Below are 18023 nucleotides of genomic sequence, written 5' to 3'. Positions count from 1 at the left end.
CCTTCCGTTTCCAGTCATTCTAACTGAATTTCTAAAAGACCCTAGGAACAGGTGTTTTAAATATAAGGTGTGTTTCTCAAGAGGTTTAACTGAAACAGTCCTAAGGGTTTAAAAAAGTGAACCACGTGTATCCTGTACATGTTGTTGACAGTGTGCCAGCATTCATGTGTGCAATGATTCTCTAATATGATTTTTCTTTGCTTTAGTTAGAAGTAAAAACTATGCTACAATTAAAACAAAAAAAAAAGACGGAGTTAAACTTATTGTATTAATGCTCTTAAAAGAAAATTATTATGTACTATAAGTATTTAGCAGATCTGGAGGTCTCAGGACTGGAACTAAGATATCTTTGAAAAAAGTAAAAATGTGTTTTATGTTTATGTGCTTTCTGGAATTCAAAAATTCTTTGAAGTCATCAAATTTTAGATTGAGCCTATATGCTCAAAAGTATATGCTGGCATTTGGTGGGCTGTGTGAGGCATGTTTTTGGTCAAAAAGCAAACAACCAGTCAATACTGCAAGCTGTAAATAGTGCTTGCTACTTGAATATCAGAAAATTAGCTCTGAAGAATTTAAATTAGAAACTCTCTTGATGGGCTTTGGAATTTATTTCCTCCTCTGCAGATAAAGACTGCAGTGGAAATTTCAGTGAAGTTTGTATTTCTGCCTACAGCCAAAATTTCCACTTTGCTAGTGGTTTCAATTTGATCAGTTATCTTAGCCATGCAGAGATCTTTACTGTCAGCCAATACCAGTAGTTGTCAGGCATGTTTGCTGCTAGTTAACACTGTCCCCTGACATCTGAAAATCATCAGCATTTAACCCTGGGAAGCCCCAGTGTGTCTCTGAGCAGTAGCTCATAAGCAGTGATGAGATGTAGAAGGCCAAGAACTTGTTTTACACTATCTGGTATGTCCAGCTGCAATACTAGGATGGATATTCATGACCTAGCTGCTATTTGTGGAGACCTCTATTTAAGCTGTCATTTAGCAGGTAGCTTGAATTTCCTCTGGAACTCAGAGCTGTGACTTCTGCTTGGTGGAACAGTGTCTTGAGGTCTGTTCCCCCATCATCACATCCCACATCACATCCCATTCTGTTGTTTCCCAGCTGTCTGATAACTGGGCTTCTGAGGGCACAATTGCAACATTGCCTTTATTTGTGGACCATACATAGCTATAAAGATGTATATCTATTAATATTTTTCAAATTATTAATTATTCCTACAGCATTTCCCTGTGAAAAAGGCTTTCTCCCTGTCTTATACCCTACTTTTAGTCATTGGGAAGAGACAGTACCAAACAGAGGTTAGGATTATTAGAATTGAGAGGGAGTTTAACTTCACTAGATTAATCTATAATTCCATAAATTCCTTGACATTCTCTTGGGAAGCATAACTTTTATTTGTACTGAAGCCAGAGGAATTTACTGGCGACCCTGTAATTTAAATTTCCAGAGTAATAACTTACTGATTGATATCCTCCCCTCATGTAGATCCTATTTCATAATGGAGAAAAATCACAACCATCAAAAACCCTCCTTCAAGGAAAACAGTGGGTTTGTATTGTGTTTGACTTTAAGAAATTAAATTTTGAGTTTAAATTTGCTTTGCATCAAGTCATCCATCTTACAAACTCTGAACCAAGTCTGGTACCATGAGCCAAAATTTGGGTTTTTAAGATGTCAGTTGAAATTAAGGTAAGATTTAAGAATTGCAGTTTCCTTTTAAACACATTTCTTGTTTAAAGTAAGAAGTCTGTTTGAATTGCCACTATTTGCAGATACCTTGGGTCTGTGGGCTTTGGTCAAAGTAGGCAGAATTAAGAAGCTTTTCCTTTGAGGAAGCTGGTATTATTTGAGAACTTGAAAGTTCTCCTAGGTTTTATCATCTTCCTTCCATAAAGGAGAAATTGGCTTCTTCTGTAATTAAAAAGCTAGAATGTTCTGGGCTTTTGACTTGACAACTTAAAAGATTTTTCCTGCACTGAAGTAAAATGAAGGAAGGTAAAAGAAGTATAAGTAATAGAAGTGTAACAGCTGCCATTTCAGGTCAGAGCAGCTGTGCTCTAACTTTCTGCATCACCTAGAAGGTGTTTTCTGAGTGTAGGTCTGTAGCATCCAAGGTTTCCATAATGAAACTATGAAATAACACTTTAGTTTCACATCTATTGGCATAGCATAGGACTGACAGAGAGCAAATCAAGCAATGTAGCTCTGCTGTGTTCTCCTGCCCTGAGCCAGGTACCGACAGAAATGTCAGCAGTGGCTTTTCCTGTGGGAGCTTCCCAGTCCATGCTAACCAATGAACCAAAATGAAGAATAACTTCGCTGTTTATTGATTTGTACCAGCAACCTGTTGGTGAAAATTAGAGTTAAAACTTCCATGCTGCATCCTTGAGGGCTGCAGCTCAGCAGAGCTGGTAGAGCTGGAGCAGCAGGTTGGCTCTGCAGTGCTGGTTCTGCAGATTCATACCAAGTATTGGAATCGATACGTGAAGCAGTTCTGCAGAGCACAGTTGTTCTGAACGGGGAGCACGTGTTTAAAATCCTTTTTTTTTGTTTAATTTTTTAAGGCAATCACAGCCTTAAGTGGTTTCCAGATAATTTGCAAGAAAGAAAACACATTAGGTTGCTGTTTGTAGGCATTACCAGCAAATTATCAATCATTTTTGAAAACCGCTAATTGGAGAAAATAACATAACTGCATTTATTTTATGATGCTCTGATTTCTGGAAATAATGTTCAATGTATCAGATGGCTGCATTTCTACATGGGGTCACTTAAGTAGCTGACTCTCTATTTGCTGGTGAAACACACTGTCCATGGCTTTATCTCTCTTCACATAATGGTCAGTGTTTAGTATTGCTTCCTTTTTAGGTTTGGTTTTCTTAAGTATGAAATATCTTTGTGGTTCAACTGATCACACACTGCTGAAATAATGTGCCATCCATATTTTTAAAAGAACATTGTGTTTAAATGCACTCCTGAACAATACAGAAATGGAAAGCACTGATGAAATAACTCAAGTATCTTAAGTTGTTGGAGTGCATGTGGCTTTTGTTGTTGTTTTGTGGGGTTTTCTTTAAATATTCATTCTTTTTGTGAAATGTGCTATTTCAGCTGGAAAAGAAAGAAAGGAAATCCTGGGGCCTGAAGCTCAGACAGATGAAATTGGATGTACAGGTATTTCTTTGTTAATCTGAGTCCCTTATTCATAAAGTGCTATTGAATTTTAGTTAGGTATCATTCCAAAAGCTTTGGAATTCTCCCACTTCTGTTTATAAAAGTGCTTTGCTTTTCCATGCTAGAGGTCTTAAACTGTAAAAGTTGTTTTAGCTGAGGAAAAAAGTCTGGGCATCTTTTGGTGTCCAGGGTCCAGAGGTGCAGGTGACCAGGGCCACAGAGCAGCCCTGCCAGGGACTGACCACACAGCTCCAGCAGCACTGCATCTCCAAAGGGCAGGACAAGGAATAGCAATGAGCTTACATGTAGGGTCAACAGGTAGTGTTTGAAACTGTGAAGAAATATACAAAAATAGACTTAAGCTAATACTGTATTTTATTATCCACTCTTCTGTTTGGACTGATTACATAGAAAGCAAAATGAAATGTGTACTTCAGTTTCAGACTCAAACAAAAATAGATGGTTTGTTATTTTTCCATTTCTCGGCCTGCCAGAAGATTAATAAATATCCCATCCAACTTCTTAAAGGTTTGTGGGGGGTTTATTTAATGCCCTTACTAGATAGGTAGATAATATCAGAGTAAGTCCTATTTAAAAGCAAAGCCACATCTAAACACATTGATATGTTTTAAACTCTAGTTTCACCCATTCTTCTCAGTTCCTGTAAAGTCAGTTCTTGCCACATAAGTGTGGAGAGCTGCATTATTCATTGCATTATAGTCTACATGTAAGAGACTGCCTCATGTCATAAAAAGATTGTGTCAAATTGTAAATTGAGTATGTGACTTCACACTGAGAGATGAATCATAAAACTTCTCTTTCCTATTAAAAATATACCTCACATTAATAGTGAAGAACATCTGTAATGATTTAAGGTGCTGCAGGCAGAGCTTTCACAGAATGTTCCACTATGGTAAAAATAAACTCTATGAACATTGTATTTAGGCTAATACTTGGGATCAAATATTTATCACACAAGCATTAGGTAAAATATTTAATTTATTATTTGCTAACTTTGCAATACAGTTGTTCATTGGGCTTTTCTCTTAAGTCTTTAAGTGGGAAATGTTGAAGGTTGTTTACTAGACCTGAAGCCTTTTTGGTAGCCATTTCCAACACCACAGAACAAGCCAGTCAGAGTTCAAGTTTGCTGCATTTATCTGGCCAGGTTTTTACGGAGTTCAAATATCTTCTGAGTTTGTGCTAATGAACAGCTATAAATAACATTAAAAATTGTGTCTTGAAGGCAACAAATGTACTTTTGCAAACACAGGAGCCAAGATGGTAAACAGGCCTTCCAACTACAAGGCCTAAATCATGATTAATGTTGCATTTAGGATTTTTAGGGAAATTGAGAAGAGCAGCTAAGTCTGAAATGACAAAAATGCACTGAGTTAGGCAAACTGTGTTTAGTCAAGTTTTTAAATATCATTATGCTACCAATTCTTCCAAAACAGGGCATAATCTGGCATCTTAAAGGACTTGACCTATGCTAGTATCTGTAAAGAGTTTTTAAATACTTGGCTAGAGGGATATTTGGCAATGTGAATTACTGAATCCCATTTATATTATTTTTAAACTTAATTTTGTATCTTGTGTCTTGTTTTTCACACTTAGTAAAAGAAGATGAATGTGATTCTGATGCAGAGAATGAGCAAAACCATGACCCTAATGTTGAAGAATTCCTTAAACAAGAAGATACAGCTGTTATCTACCCTGAAGCACCTGAGGAGGACCAGAGACAAGGCACACCAGAAGCCAGTGGTCAGGATGAAAATGGTAAATATGTCATCAGCTCAGTTCTTATGAAATCAGTTGTACTCACTCTTTGACCCAAAACTTCTGCTGTGCTTAAGAAGACAGCAGTATATATACATGCTACTACACTGGAAAAAAAAATCTTAGTTAACTAATTATAAGAGGATAGGATCATCATGCAAAAAACATTGCCACTTGATTTTGCAAACAAGACATGCACTGGGATTCACTTGTAGGAGTACCTAAATGATAACCTAGTCATTGAGAAGTTCATACTTTCATAAATCCATTAACATTCTTATATGAAAGAACAGAATAAACATTTATTAAACAAAATAGAAGTAAAGCAAAATAGTACAATTTTGTATAAGAATAACTTAAGGAGAGTTATAACATATTTCTTTCCTTTTTTATATTTCTAAACAAAGCTCCCAATAGGGCCTATTAGATAGAATTTCTTTTATTGGGTCTATGACAGGCTTTTGGGTTTTTTTGCCTGAAAGAACAGCAGCAGAGAAAAAAGAAGCATTGTTCATACAAAAATGTTTATGTGAAAAAAATAATGACCTGTTGTTATTTTTATGTAGATATAGTTTTTTTTTCCTCTGAAGAAGTTTCATGCTTAAGGTGTTCTGTGTGAGATGAGAGGTTACACTTTGTTCATTTCTTCATCATGAAGTATTTGGAGATGAATGCTGCTGAGATTGATTTGGCATTCTGTGTTCTCTCAAGTGTTCAGCTTTGATAGCTTGTGTCAATTGGAGTATTTATGATTTTTCAAGAAAAGCTAACAGCCTACATAAATGGTTAGGAGTTGTGTTCTAGTTGTTTTAAGAAATGAATATAACCTTTTTGTTCTGCTCCTCCAGAGATTTTATGCTATTACAGATTTTACTTTAAAAAGTGCATTCATTAATTTAAGATTTTAATATGTGGTTCCAGTGGCACATATTGTCAAGTTAGTTTTACAGACTTGTCATATGATTTCCATGTAATCATTAAAAATACATATTTGTATTAATCATTTAAATTGGACCTATCCCAGTAATTTCACTGAGAAGTATTGTGAAGATCACAATGCTGAATAATAGTATTTAGTGTTTTAATCATTTTGGAACAGAAAATGCCAAAAATATAGTGACATTTGGTAAAGATGCATGCTTCCAAACTGGAAAAGTAGACAAGAGAACTGAGAGAATCAGAGTTTTTTGTGATTTTGGGAAACTGTTTTCATTTCTCCATTTCCTCCAATGGAAATAGAATTTAAGCTAACGTGCTTCTGACATTTCCACTGAGTTGTATTTGTGCTGAAATGGAGTATTCTTTATGTCAGATGAGTTGAATTATAGATGGTAAAAAGAGAATTGAAAGGAAGTATACTTGGTCTACACCTGTGGGGATGCCTTTCTTTTTGGACAACTCAGCTAAACCAGGAAAAGCAAAAATGGATAGTACAACAAAACAATCCCTGTGGGTTAATCCCTAGGGGTTATTTTGATTGTTACTGTAACAAGTGTAAAAGAACCTATATGACAGAAAAAGTGGTGATTTTTAGTCATAAGGAAAAGTGATCTGATTGCTTTTCGCTGTTGCAAGATCAGTGGCACATTCGGTAAAAATTTAGTAAATTCCACACAAACAGAATTAATTGCTACTTCATAGGACATATTATCAATCTGTGGTGATAACTGCTGGAAGAGGTCATGAAGGTAAATAATTCAGAAGTACTTTCTAAAGTACTGGTTCATTTAAGGAGCATTAATAATTCTTACAGTTCTGAAACTCTAAAATGACAGCGTGTACAAATGTGCCCCTTGTGCGTCAGAGCATAAAATGTTAATCAGTAAAGACCTTCCACCTTTTCAGGCTCAGCACAGTGCATAGGTGCATCCTTGCAACACTTGCTTTCCTCTTTGACTTGAAGCAAGGAAGAGTAGCATGGTCATTGGAGGATATCACACCTATGAATTGGTGTTTTGATCAAATACAGAAAACCCTACATTTATTTGAACATACCTTTATTGATAAATTTATAAAGAAGTATTTTATTCAATCCTTTAAACAATTAATTTTTCAAGGATAGAATGAGTTTAGCCCTATGTAGAGGGCTAAACATATGCTGGTAAGAAGGGATGGAGCTAAAACTTTCTAAATGGTGACTTCTTGAAATAGACATGTGAAATTAATATTAAGCTTCAGTCTGGTTTCACTTTTCCCTGTACTAATACAGAAGTACTTTATGAAAGCCAGCAAAATAAATTCCATAGACCATGTTTGACTCATATATATGGCCACAGATTTGATCTCTCTACTTTCTGTCCTGCAGACAGTATATTCTACCAACACATACATCTCTGTGAACCATAGAATGGTTTGGGTTGGACAGGACTTTTAAAGGTCATCTAGGTCCAACCCCTCTGAAATGAGCTGAGACATCTTCAACTTTATCGTGTTGCTCAGAACCCTGTCCAAGTTAGTCTTGAATATTTTCAGGAATGGGACATTTGCCACCCTTCTAGGCAACCTGTTGAAGAATTTTACCACTCTTATCATGAAAAATTTCTTCTTTACATGTAGTCTCCATCTACTTTCTTTTGGTTTAAAACCATTCCTTCTTGTCCTGTCAGCATATTGTACTGACTCTCTCCAAGGTACATTGGGGCAACTACCATAGGGTGGGCGGTTGCATAATTTTTCCACATTTTCCAAAATGTGGAAAAAATCTAAATTACCACTAGTCCTTCTCTAAAACAAATGGAGCTTCCAGCAGCTGCATGTTCTCTTACAGTAATAGGTGCAAATGTAAATCCTGTTTGTTGCAGGGAATAAGTTTGGAACTCGTTTATTTAAGCGTGGTGCCTTGTGTGCCCTGTGTAGGAACTCCTGATGCGTTTTCCCAGCTGCTCACGTGCCCGTACTGCGACCGGGGGTACAAGCGCTTCACCTCTCTGAAGGAACACATCAAATACCGCCATGAAAAGAACGAGGATAACTTCAGCTGCTCCTTGTGCAGCTACACGTTTGCGTACAAAACGCAGCTTGACCGCCACATGACATCACACAAATCAGGAAGAGACCCAGTAAGTGGCATTTGAATTATGGTTATTGTCCTCTGCAGCAGCGCTGTGGTTTGTTATGTGGGCAGAAATGTGCAGAGAGAGTAAACTGTTAGCAGCAGATCATCTGTGTGCTCATGGTCCAGGCCCAGAGAACACACTCAAGCTTGCTGCTCAAGTCAGGCTTTTTCTGTAGCTGGTTGAGATCTCAATTCCTGTTTTCATTCATCTAGGCACTAGGGTTGTTTTCAGAAGTGCTTTATTACATTTATAGGTAATTTGTTGGTTTTTTCTGTTCATTGGTTACCATTGCATAAAAATTATGACTTAAATCTAATTTGAAGCCTTTAATGAAACATTTCCTGGTTTTTTTTTCATAAGTCCTGTTTGAATAATTCACAATTTACTGTAGCATTTTTGCCCTTAAGAAACAAACCATTGTGTTGCTTGAACTGTGAGGTACAGTTTTTAAATGCAATTCATGCTGTAAGACAATATACAAATAATTAGTGTTTAAAATATGGTGTTAAATGTGTGAAATATGATGTTAAGTACTAAATGAAGCAACAGAAAAGGCTAAAGATGTTATAAGCTTGTTTTCTCTGGTTCATGGGCTGACCTGAGGGCATGGGTCCCTGGAATGTCTTCCACGAGTTAACTATCTGATCATAACCATCAGAAGATCCTGAGTCTCTGTTCTCTCATCCCTCTTTTTCTTTTTTTTTTTTACCCCCACAATGTCCCATCATCCATCCCCAGTACATGCTTATCAGAGGCACTCTGAGGCTCAGGAACCAACTTGAAACAGTCAGGAATTATCCAGAGAAAAAAACATACAGATTTTCCACCACCAAGTTAAAGAGGCTGGGAGATGTTTCCTTCAGAGGACAGTCCAGAAAGATTCATACCCTCCCAAAACGAAACAGGAGACAAATATAACAGAAAAATGAAAAACTGAATGTAAAAGTAAAAGTACTTCCAACATTTCTGGTACCACTAAACATACAGGCTGTAGCCCAGAGTAAAGGAAGATGCTTTACTTAAGGAAACCAGGGTAAAGGAGATGCTTTTTGCTTTTTTACACACTGGCTGTTAACCTCCATTCTACAAAGTATCACCAAGTCCAAAAATATAACAGGGTTAAAAATTTATGATACATTTTCGTACACAAGTGTTCACATTCACAGGTCAATTAAATTGGTACAAAAAGTATCAGCCACCCTTCTGCAAAGATTTTATTGTCTCACAAGCTTTGGAATAACCTCACCAGCATATTCTGGTGTGGCAGTTGTTTTTTACTCAAATATGCTTCCCATGAGCAATTAATTTCTGTTTCGCTTCCTTTTTGGCTTGGCTTGCACTTTAAAAGTTACTTTCATCTTACATACATCTTATATTTCTAGCTATAAAATCTATGAATGCTATTTATATAATGCTTTTCTTGTGGGCTACCACATTTGTTTTCAGTCTTTTCAGTTACAAGCCTAAAACCATAAGAATAAAGTAGTAGGGGGAGATAGAAGCCATACTTGCATGCAGTTTGAATGAAAAAATAAAAACACCAAGTGAGTAAACACTCAGAAGAATTGCTAAAAAGGGTAGCTTAAACTGTATTCCTACAAAAATATTTTAATGGATTTATACTTTTGAAGGCACAATTGTATTTGGTTAATGTTGTTTCTATGGAGTATCTGGAACTCAGTATTACACCTGTGAAAGTGTGTTATTTTCTCTCAAGCCATAGCCAGAATTAAAACTACAATGGTTTAGATACTTGGTAAATGTGAAATACTTGTTTGTTTTTGTTATTATTGCAAAGTTGTCATGTCTTCAAAATTGGCTGCATATACATGATTACATCATTTGAGTAATGGAAAATTTTGTCATTAGTAAAGTATAGACCTCCTGGCTGTGGATCTTAAACAGCTGCATGTTTAAAACTTGATGTCTTACTCTTAAAGAACTTCACCTGACCATAGATTATTTGGATAACTTTATTAGCTGGTAATGTCCATCATGTGACAATCTTATAATTGTTCTGTACAAAGAAGCAACGAGCAAAGATAAAATCTAGCTTAGTGAAGGCAGTGGAAGGGGTACCTGCACACTGGGCCTCCTTCTGAGCCAGGGGAAGGTATACAAAACTTCTACTCCTGCTGCAGCAGAGAGCTGAGAGCCACCCTGCACCTCTTCTTCTTCTTCTTTTTCTTCCCTCCCTCCTCCCCCTGTTCCTCATGGCACCCTTGGCTGCTTCCACACCACGAACAGTTGGTAGGAGGTGATGCTGTATGTGTCGTCTGCCTTCACATGTGAAGCACCAAAAGGGATGTTGAAGTGTGAAAAAGTACTTCTTATATTTGTTTTCATTTTTTTTCTCATCAGTTTATGAAGCACCTGTAGGTAGTTTTTCAGAATTTCACAGTGTCGTGCACACTGCTGAGAAATGGCAGTTCTTGGAAACCATGGTCAAATCATCTGTGAAAAACCCCTGATATACCTGTAATCTCTGTCTTCCAAATAATTTTGGAGGATTCTCATTAATTAGTTTTGTTCTCTGGTGTGAGAGGGGTGAGCTTCAGTCCTAAGCACCGTAAACATTTGGTGCAGGGATGTACTAGTGGCTAGTTAAAGACCTTAATGCTGATGTTTCTTCTTTCAGTTCTTGAAGGAGTGCAGAAGAATATTCTTTGAATGTTGCAGTTAATTCTTTAATGAGCAGAAAACAGCAATTATGTACAGTGTATTAGAAATATATCACATATCTCAGGTGCAAACTAAAGTGGCTTTAACAGTGCTGAGATGGGGAAAACCATTTGAATCTGAGAAAATGAAGGTGAAAGTGTTACAGGTGGTACTTTGGAGAAATGTTGTGATTTCTCAGCCACATTTAAACAAGGTCCTTCAAAGTAATTCTGAACAGTATTATGAGAGAGCAAGAAAGCTGAAGAGAGAGTTACAAATATAAGAAGCTAAGGCAAAATAGATTTGGAAACACTACCTAGCAGAAAGCTTAAAGCACCTTACAGCTATGACTGGGAAAACAGGAAAACTCATTAGAATTTTGATAAGTGGAGTATGGACTTCCATGCCTTAGAAACAGAACATTAGATTTTAAAGACTGGAGCAGAAACATTTCTGACAGATTGAATACATGCCCTGATACTTAGTATGAATATTTATGTAGTCCAGGACCTGCAGTAACTGTGTATATCCTGAGTTCTGTTAGCTTGTATAATTCAAGACAAACAGTAGTAACTGACTCTCAGCAGGTTTAAGTAAATCCTGACACGGTCCTCTAGACTCAATGCAGTTGGATCATTTAAAGTGAAATGCAGTGAGTCAGCCACAGTCTTCCAGAACATCATCTTCAAGGGACTTAGTTAAACAGAGCTGAAAAGCCATGTGAACTAGCAAAAGACAGCTGACAAACTGGGAATGAGGGTCAGGTGCTAATCGGGATAAACTCCAGTGAAGACCTCACTGCAGAGCCCAGGGGGAGGCAGGAAGCAGCTCACCCTGATCAGGGTGGGGGGAGCAGGATCTGCTGAGAGGTAAAATCTGCAGCTTAACCAACTGCTTCTCCCAGGGGAACTGTTGAATTAGAGTATGTGGAAGTAATTTAGATGATCTTATTTCAATTTGTCTTCTGTTAAAGGGGGACGGGGAGTAGAACAGGAAGGGTTGGTAATTTGGACAGCCTATGTCATAGCAGAGAGTTCAGACTTTCATCCAGCAATCTGCACAGCCAAAGGTTCTTCAGATCTGCAGGCATGTCTCACAGCAGGGTCACCATCCTGTGTTTTATCCATCCCTGCTTCTCCAGCACAGTTCTCAGCCCCAGTTGTTGTGTCTGTGCTCAGGAAGAGCCCTAGCACTCGGTGAGCATCTGCTCCCAGTGCTGCCAAGCACAGCAGGCCAGGGCCAGGGGCTCCCCCCATGCTCTCACACCAGAGGTAGCTGATCCACACCTGCTGGTGGTGGTGGGCAGCCTGTTTGTCCCTGGAGTCCACGAACAACTCTGTTCATGAGTTTATGAAAATGCTTGCCCCAGTTACCAAAAATCTGCAGTGCATCCCCATAGAGGTAAAGTATCTTTTTGCCAAATGAGCTCTATTTAAAAAGGAGTTGCTGGGATTTTTCTAATAAACAAGTTGTTTGAACAGAAAAATTCCTAGTTCTTCTCTTTTATGTTGGCAATTAAGCTGTTTCAACTTTAAAAGTGCATGTATTTTTTGTCCTTAAAAATACACATTCACAGATTTATACTGTTTGTGGTAAAATTACAAATCTTGAACATATGTGTCACATATATACTACAGATATTTACATGTCTGTTTTAGCTTTTGCTTTTTTTAAAACTAGTATAGCAATAAAGACAAAAACAATTTAGAACTTAACAATAAATGTTCTCACAAGGCAAAATCTAACAAAAATAATCACAGAGCTTCAGTGCAAATGATGAAAAGAGGTTTGATGTTTTGTACTTGGGAAACCCCTCCATATTTTTATTTGTTTTGGTTTGGTTTCTCACATTTATTTTGCAAATTAATTGTGACCAAGAGTACCTTTATTGTCACTAAGCTACCTTCTCTTGAGCAGTCCTGTGGCATCATTATATTGAGGGATCCAAGGCCAACAGTAAGCCCTGGAAGCATGTAAATGGAAAAATCAAGTCAACCGATTAAAGTTTAAACAGGTTTCTATAGACTTTAATGTTTTTCTATCCTGCATGAAATATTCTGTGGGTAGTGGGCTTGGGGTTTTTCCTTGATGGTTTTGCTTTCACAAGTAGAACTAGCATTCATCCTGGAACTTCCTACTAACATGTCAGTGTAAACTTCACCTGAATTTAGGAGAAGGGGCAACTGTGTTTTGAGTTTGTTTTGTTTCTTTCTCTTTACTGTATCAGATTTATTCCGAAGAAACGTGTGCCTCAGTTTTTACCTGATTTGTAATTTGTTTCCTTTTCCCATACCACCTTCAGTCTCTTACAATTATGGTTGATTCTTTTTGGGTTTGTATGGCTTTTTCTATGTTGCACTGTGAAAATAGAAGGTGTTTCTGCAAGATGCTGTGCTGTACAATAATTAAGATTTCTTTCTTACAGAGACATGTGACGCAGTCCAGCGGTAATCGAAAATTCAAGTGCACTGAATGTGGAAAAGCTTTTAAATATAAACACCACCTAAAGGAGCACCTACGAATCCACAGTGGTAAATAAATCAAGCATTGAATTGAGTACTAATGTTGCCATTTCTACTCTTTATGACTTTGATGTAATAGCAGTCTTGTAAGTCTAAGTTTAAAATACTAGTGTTTTCCTTATATTTTTCCCTCTGGAATACTGCAAGCACTGACTGCAGCCTTCAGCTCCCTGCGGGGAATATGTAGAAAAACTCAAGAGGATTTACAGTTGCAACTTAATCTGTTACAATTAAGGAAAACTTGACTTGTCACAGAAGAAATGGGGACATCTTTCTGGTCCTTTGCACTTGTCTGTTTTTCTTCAAAGTTTGCAGATCATTCAGTGTGTTGCAAGCCTTTCTAGAGAATTTTAATTGATAATAATCAGGACATAAGAACTGAGTGTTCCTCCTGCGGCTGTAATTGACATCATTCCAGATTAGTCATACTAAAGTAGACTCAGGACACAATTTATTGGATAAGTTATAAGAAATATTATATAAGAAGTTTGAAGTTAGTGGTGGTACTACTTTAATGAAGTTCAGTGAAATCTATAATTGTCAAATAGAGAAATACTGGAACATATGATCATGTGGGCTCCATCCTATAGCTATGGATCACCAACTTGTTAAAGGAGCCTTGGCTCAGAGCTATACTCTTACTGTTCAATTCACTAGATAAGATTTTTTTCCCCCCTAGAACTCTTTGAGAGGTCATTATGATGTTTTTGTTCTGATAATTATTGTTTGATGAAGTTGCGCTGTAACCTCGTTAACTGTTGCATATGCCTTTTCTCTTTTCTTTTTTATTTTTTCTTCTGTTTAGGAGAGAAGCCATATGAGTGCCCAAACTGCAAGAAACGTTTTTCCCATTCTGGTTCATACAGTTCACACATAAGCAGTAAGAAGTGTATTGGTTTGATGCCCGTGAATGGTCGAGCCCGGTCAGGGCTCAAGATGTCTCAGTGCTCCTCCCCTTCCCTTTCTGCATCACCAGGTAGCCCAGCAAGACCACAGATACGACAAAAGATAGAAAATAAACCCTTGCAAGAGCAGCTTCCTCTTAACCAAATTAAAACTGAACCTGTGGATTATGAATTCAAGCCCATAGTGGTTGCTTCAGGAATTAATTGTTCAAACCCTTTGCAAAATGGGGTTTTTAGTGGTGGTAGCCCATTGCAGGCAACCAGTTCTCCTCAGGGTGTGGTGCAAGCTGTTGTTCTACCAACAGTAGGTCTGGTGTCTCCCATAAGCATCAATTTAAGTGACATTCAAAATGTACTAAAAGTGGCAGTGGATGGTAATGTAATAAGGCAAGTACTGGAAAACAATCATGCTAATCTTGTGTCCAAAGAACAAGAAACAATCAACAATGCATCTATTCAACAAGCTGGCCATTCCCTCATTTCAGCTATCAGTCTTCCTTTGGTTGACCAAGATGGGACAACCAAAATTATCATCAACTACAGCTTGGAGCAGCCAAGTCAACTTCAGGTTGTTCCACAAAATCTAAAAAAAGAAAACTCTGTTCCTGCAAATACTTGCAAAAATGAGAAATTACCACAAGATCTCACAGTGAAGTCTGAGAAAGATAAGAACTTTGAAGGAGAGACCAACGATAGCACTTGTCTTCTTTGTGATGACTGCCCAGGAGATCTTAATGCACTTCAAGAATTAAAGCACTATGAAACAAAAAGCCCTCCTCAGCTTCCCCAGCCCAGTGGAGCAGAAGCTGAGAAACCTGAGTCCCCTGTCCCATCAGAAACCGGGGAGAACAACTTGTCTCCTGGTCAGCCACCTTTAAAGAACCTTCTCTCACTCCTAAAAGCGTATTATGCATTAAATGCTCAACCAAGTGCAGAAGAGCTTTCAAAAATAGCAGATTCTGTAAACCTACCACTGGATGTGGTAAAAAAGTGGTTTGAAAAAATGCAAGCTGGACAGATTTCTGTGCAGTCTTCTGGACCATCTTCTCCTGAACAAGTTAAATTAAGCAGCCCCGCAGACAACGATGATCAAGCAGCAACTTCAAATGTGAGCGAACCCCAGAACAGCACAAATAACTCACAAAATCCTGGCAGTACAACGAAATCTCAGACTTTACCAGGGGCTTCAACTCTGAATGGTTCACACAGTAGCACGCCATCTGCATCACCACTAAACCTTTCTTCATCAAGAAATTCACAGGGTTACACGTACACGGCAGAGGGTGTACAAGAAGAGCCACAAATAGAACCTCTTGACCTTTCGCTACCAAAGCAACATGGAGAACTGTTGGAAAGATCTACCATAACTAGTGTTTACCAGAACAGTGTTTATTCTGTCCAAGAAGAACCTTTGAACTTAACTTGTGCAAAAAAAGAACCACAAAAGGACAGCAGTGTTACAGACTCTGATCCTATTGTAAATGTAATCCCACCAAGTGCCAATCCCATAAATATTGCTATACCTACAGTCACTGCCCAGTTACCTACAATTGTTGCCATTGCTGACCAGAACAGTGTTCCCTGCTTGAGAGCTCTCGCTGCCAATAAGCAAACCATTTTGATTCCACAGGTGGCTTATACATACTCTACTACAGTTAGTCCTGCAGTTCATGAGACACCATCAAAACAGATCCAAGCCAATGGAAATCAGGTACTTCGGTCCCCATATTCCTACATGATGTACGTATGATGTATTCAATCTGTACCTCTGCTGAACTAACAGAAAGCTATCAAGGTGAACTAAATAAAAAGATAAATACAAGCTATCAGGCTTATTTGACTTGATTGTAAATAGGTAATAGATATTACTGTTGTGCCCTCTGCCATGCTAGTTAGCTTCAGGCAGCTTGAGTCCAGACTAATAGAAACTGTTGAGTGTGGACAACTCAGTTAATTCTCCATATTTAATCTTCTAGGACATTAGTGCTCACTGTTCTAAAGACCATCTAATGCTCCTGATCAAAAAGCAAAATAAAAACATGGCTTTTGTCTTTTGCTGGCTCTGCATCTCCTTTTTCCCCATATTCAGAAAATAAACTCCTTGGAACTTTTGGTTACTCCTTTTGTGCTGCTCTGCTTCCTTGATTTGCAGAGTAGCTGAATTCATCCTACACTGTAATGTCACTTTAAACAAAATGCAGATATAGTCTCAACTGAAAGTCAGGGAGATATTTATCTTCATCTGCCATTCCTGTATCCTGGCTTGTTCCTCCCTGGGTACATCGAGATGGGATCTAATTGGGGTCAGTCCTCCTGAGAATCACCTGTGAACATTAAGGTAGGGACAGGGCAGAACAGAAAAGTGGCTGAGTGTTTCTACTTAAATCTTAGAAATTGGTGGTCTAGCATTTTATTCAGGCTTCTGTATTGCCAGAGACTGAGGAGCATTGAAGGGTTACAAGGCTGCTTATATTAAAAGTTGGAGGCTAACATGTACATGTTGCTGATATCAGTAGAAAATACTGTGCTTTTACAAGGAAGCTTTAGCACTTAAACTGCTTAGAAATACACAACAGTTATATTTTTGAAAATATTTACTAATGACAGTACTTGGAGTCCCCTAAATTTTGGATTAAATAGTACTTGTGGTAGTTTCATGAGGAAGAGGGTAGTCAAATATGCAAATTTGAATGGTAATTTAAATAGGTTTTTTGTGAAAACTTCAGCAAAAACAATCTTTTAACTTCATAAAATCTCTGAGGCAGCAAAAGGTAGGTGACCAGCATTAGCTGAAAGATGCAGTTAGGTGACAAATTTGCCCTTCCCACTTACTGAAGTGCTTTACAGGTCTGTAATAATGCATTTATTTTATGGGCCCTAAAACATAGCTTAGACCTGGCCAACAGTCATATTTGGATGTGATTAAAACCAGTCCCAGTGAGGAAATCTGTATCTGGCTGGTGGCAGGGACTGCAAAGCAGAACAATGCAGTAAAGGGGTTTTTTTTTGACTGTGGAAGTCTAAACAATTTTGTTTGGTTATTTATGGAATTGAATGGGAATAGAAGCTTCAGTTCATGTGAGTGACTTCTTTTATTGGAGTTAACCTATTTTTATAATTTTTTTGAAGGATGAAAGGCAAGACACTAGCTCAGAAGGAATATCCAATCTAGAAGATCAAAATGATTCTGATTCAACACCCCCAAAGAAAAAAATGAGAAAGACAGAAAATGGGATGTATGCATGTGATTTATGTGACAAAATATTCCAGAAGAGCAGCTCGTTATTGAGACATAAGTATGAACACACAGGTATGTACTAGGAAAAGACTTTTCTGATTGTTATTTCTTTGGTAACATGTAACTGATAATCTCAACTGGAACCCAGTTCTCAGGTGGTGTAGGGAAGTGTAGCAGTCCTTACTGCCTGTGCTAAGCTTTCTTTAGAAACACTTGGTTTTGTATATTTGTTTGACAGAACAGCAATTCTGTCTTTCTTTGAATTTGTTAGACCTAAACCCTAAATAGAAAAAGGGGAGTTTTTGCATCTGGCTTGTGGATAATCATCTGTGAGCTACAGCCTATAAATGAGGATATATTACTTCTAATTTACCTTGCCTGGTTATAAATTTTGAAAAAATTAAAAATAAAAGCTGACGGAAAAAGGATCATGTATGTATTTGATACTGTGCATGAAAAACAGTGTGCATATCTGGCATGAAGGATTTTCCAACTGGGCTACATTTATAATGCCCTGAAGTTAACAGCTTCAGCTATTCATTAGACATAGAATCTAACTGCTAATGAACACCCTTTTGGCTTTGATTTTTATTTTTAATTCTCATAGTTGTTCCTTTTGGCTCAGGTTCTGGTATCTTTAGGATATTTTTATTACCTCTTGCTCTCTTATTTCTTCTGT

At 37.7% G+C, this 18023-nt stretch overlaps 1 protein-coding gene across 4 annotated transcripts in view; it reads left to right on the top strand.

The window, feature by feature from the left end:
• Positions 1-18023, top strand: part of ZEB1 (zinc finger E-box binding homeobox 1) — a 120281-nt gene that overhangs the window by 98266 nt on the left and 3992 nt on the right. For 3 of the 4 annotated variants that reach the window (XM_071428708.1, XM_071428709.1, XM_071428710.1), the window contains exons 3-8: positions 3121-3183; positions 4801-4962; positions 7819-8021; positions 13105-13210; positions 14007-15817; positions 17236-17416. In XM_071428708.1, the coding sequence (XP_071284809.1) occupies positions 3121-3183; positions 4801-4962; positions 7819-8021; positions 13105-13210; positions 14007-15817; positions 17236-17416 (2526 nt within the window). The remainder of the gene's footprint in view (positions 1-3120; positions 3184-4800; positions 4963-7818; positions 8022-13104; positions 13211-14006; positions 15818-17235; positions 17417-18023) is intronic. The other variant, XM_071428711.1, reaches the window with a different exon arrangement.

The sequence above is a fragment of the Agelaius tricolor genome, unplaced genomic scaffold (genome assembly GCF_023055355.1).
Source record: "Agelaius tricolor isolate 1412-34295 unplaced genomic scaffold, bAgeTri1.0.p SCAF_6, whole genome shotgun sequence".
Lineage (NCBI taxonomy): Eukaryota > Metazoa > Chordata > Aves > Passeriformes > Icteridae > Agelaius > Agelaius tricolor.
This window is presented reverse-complemented; position numbering and strand designations above follow the sequence as displayed.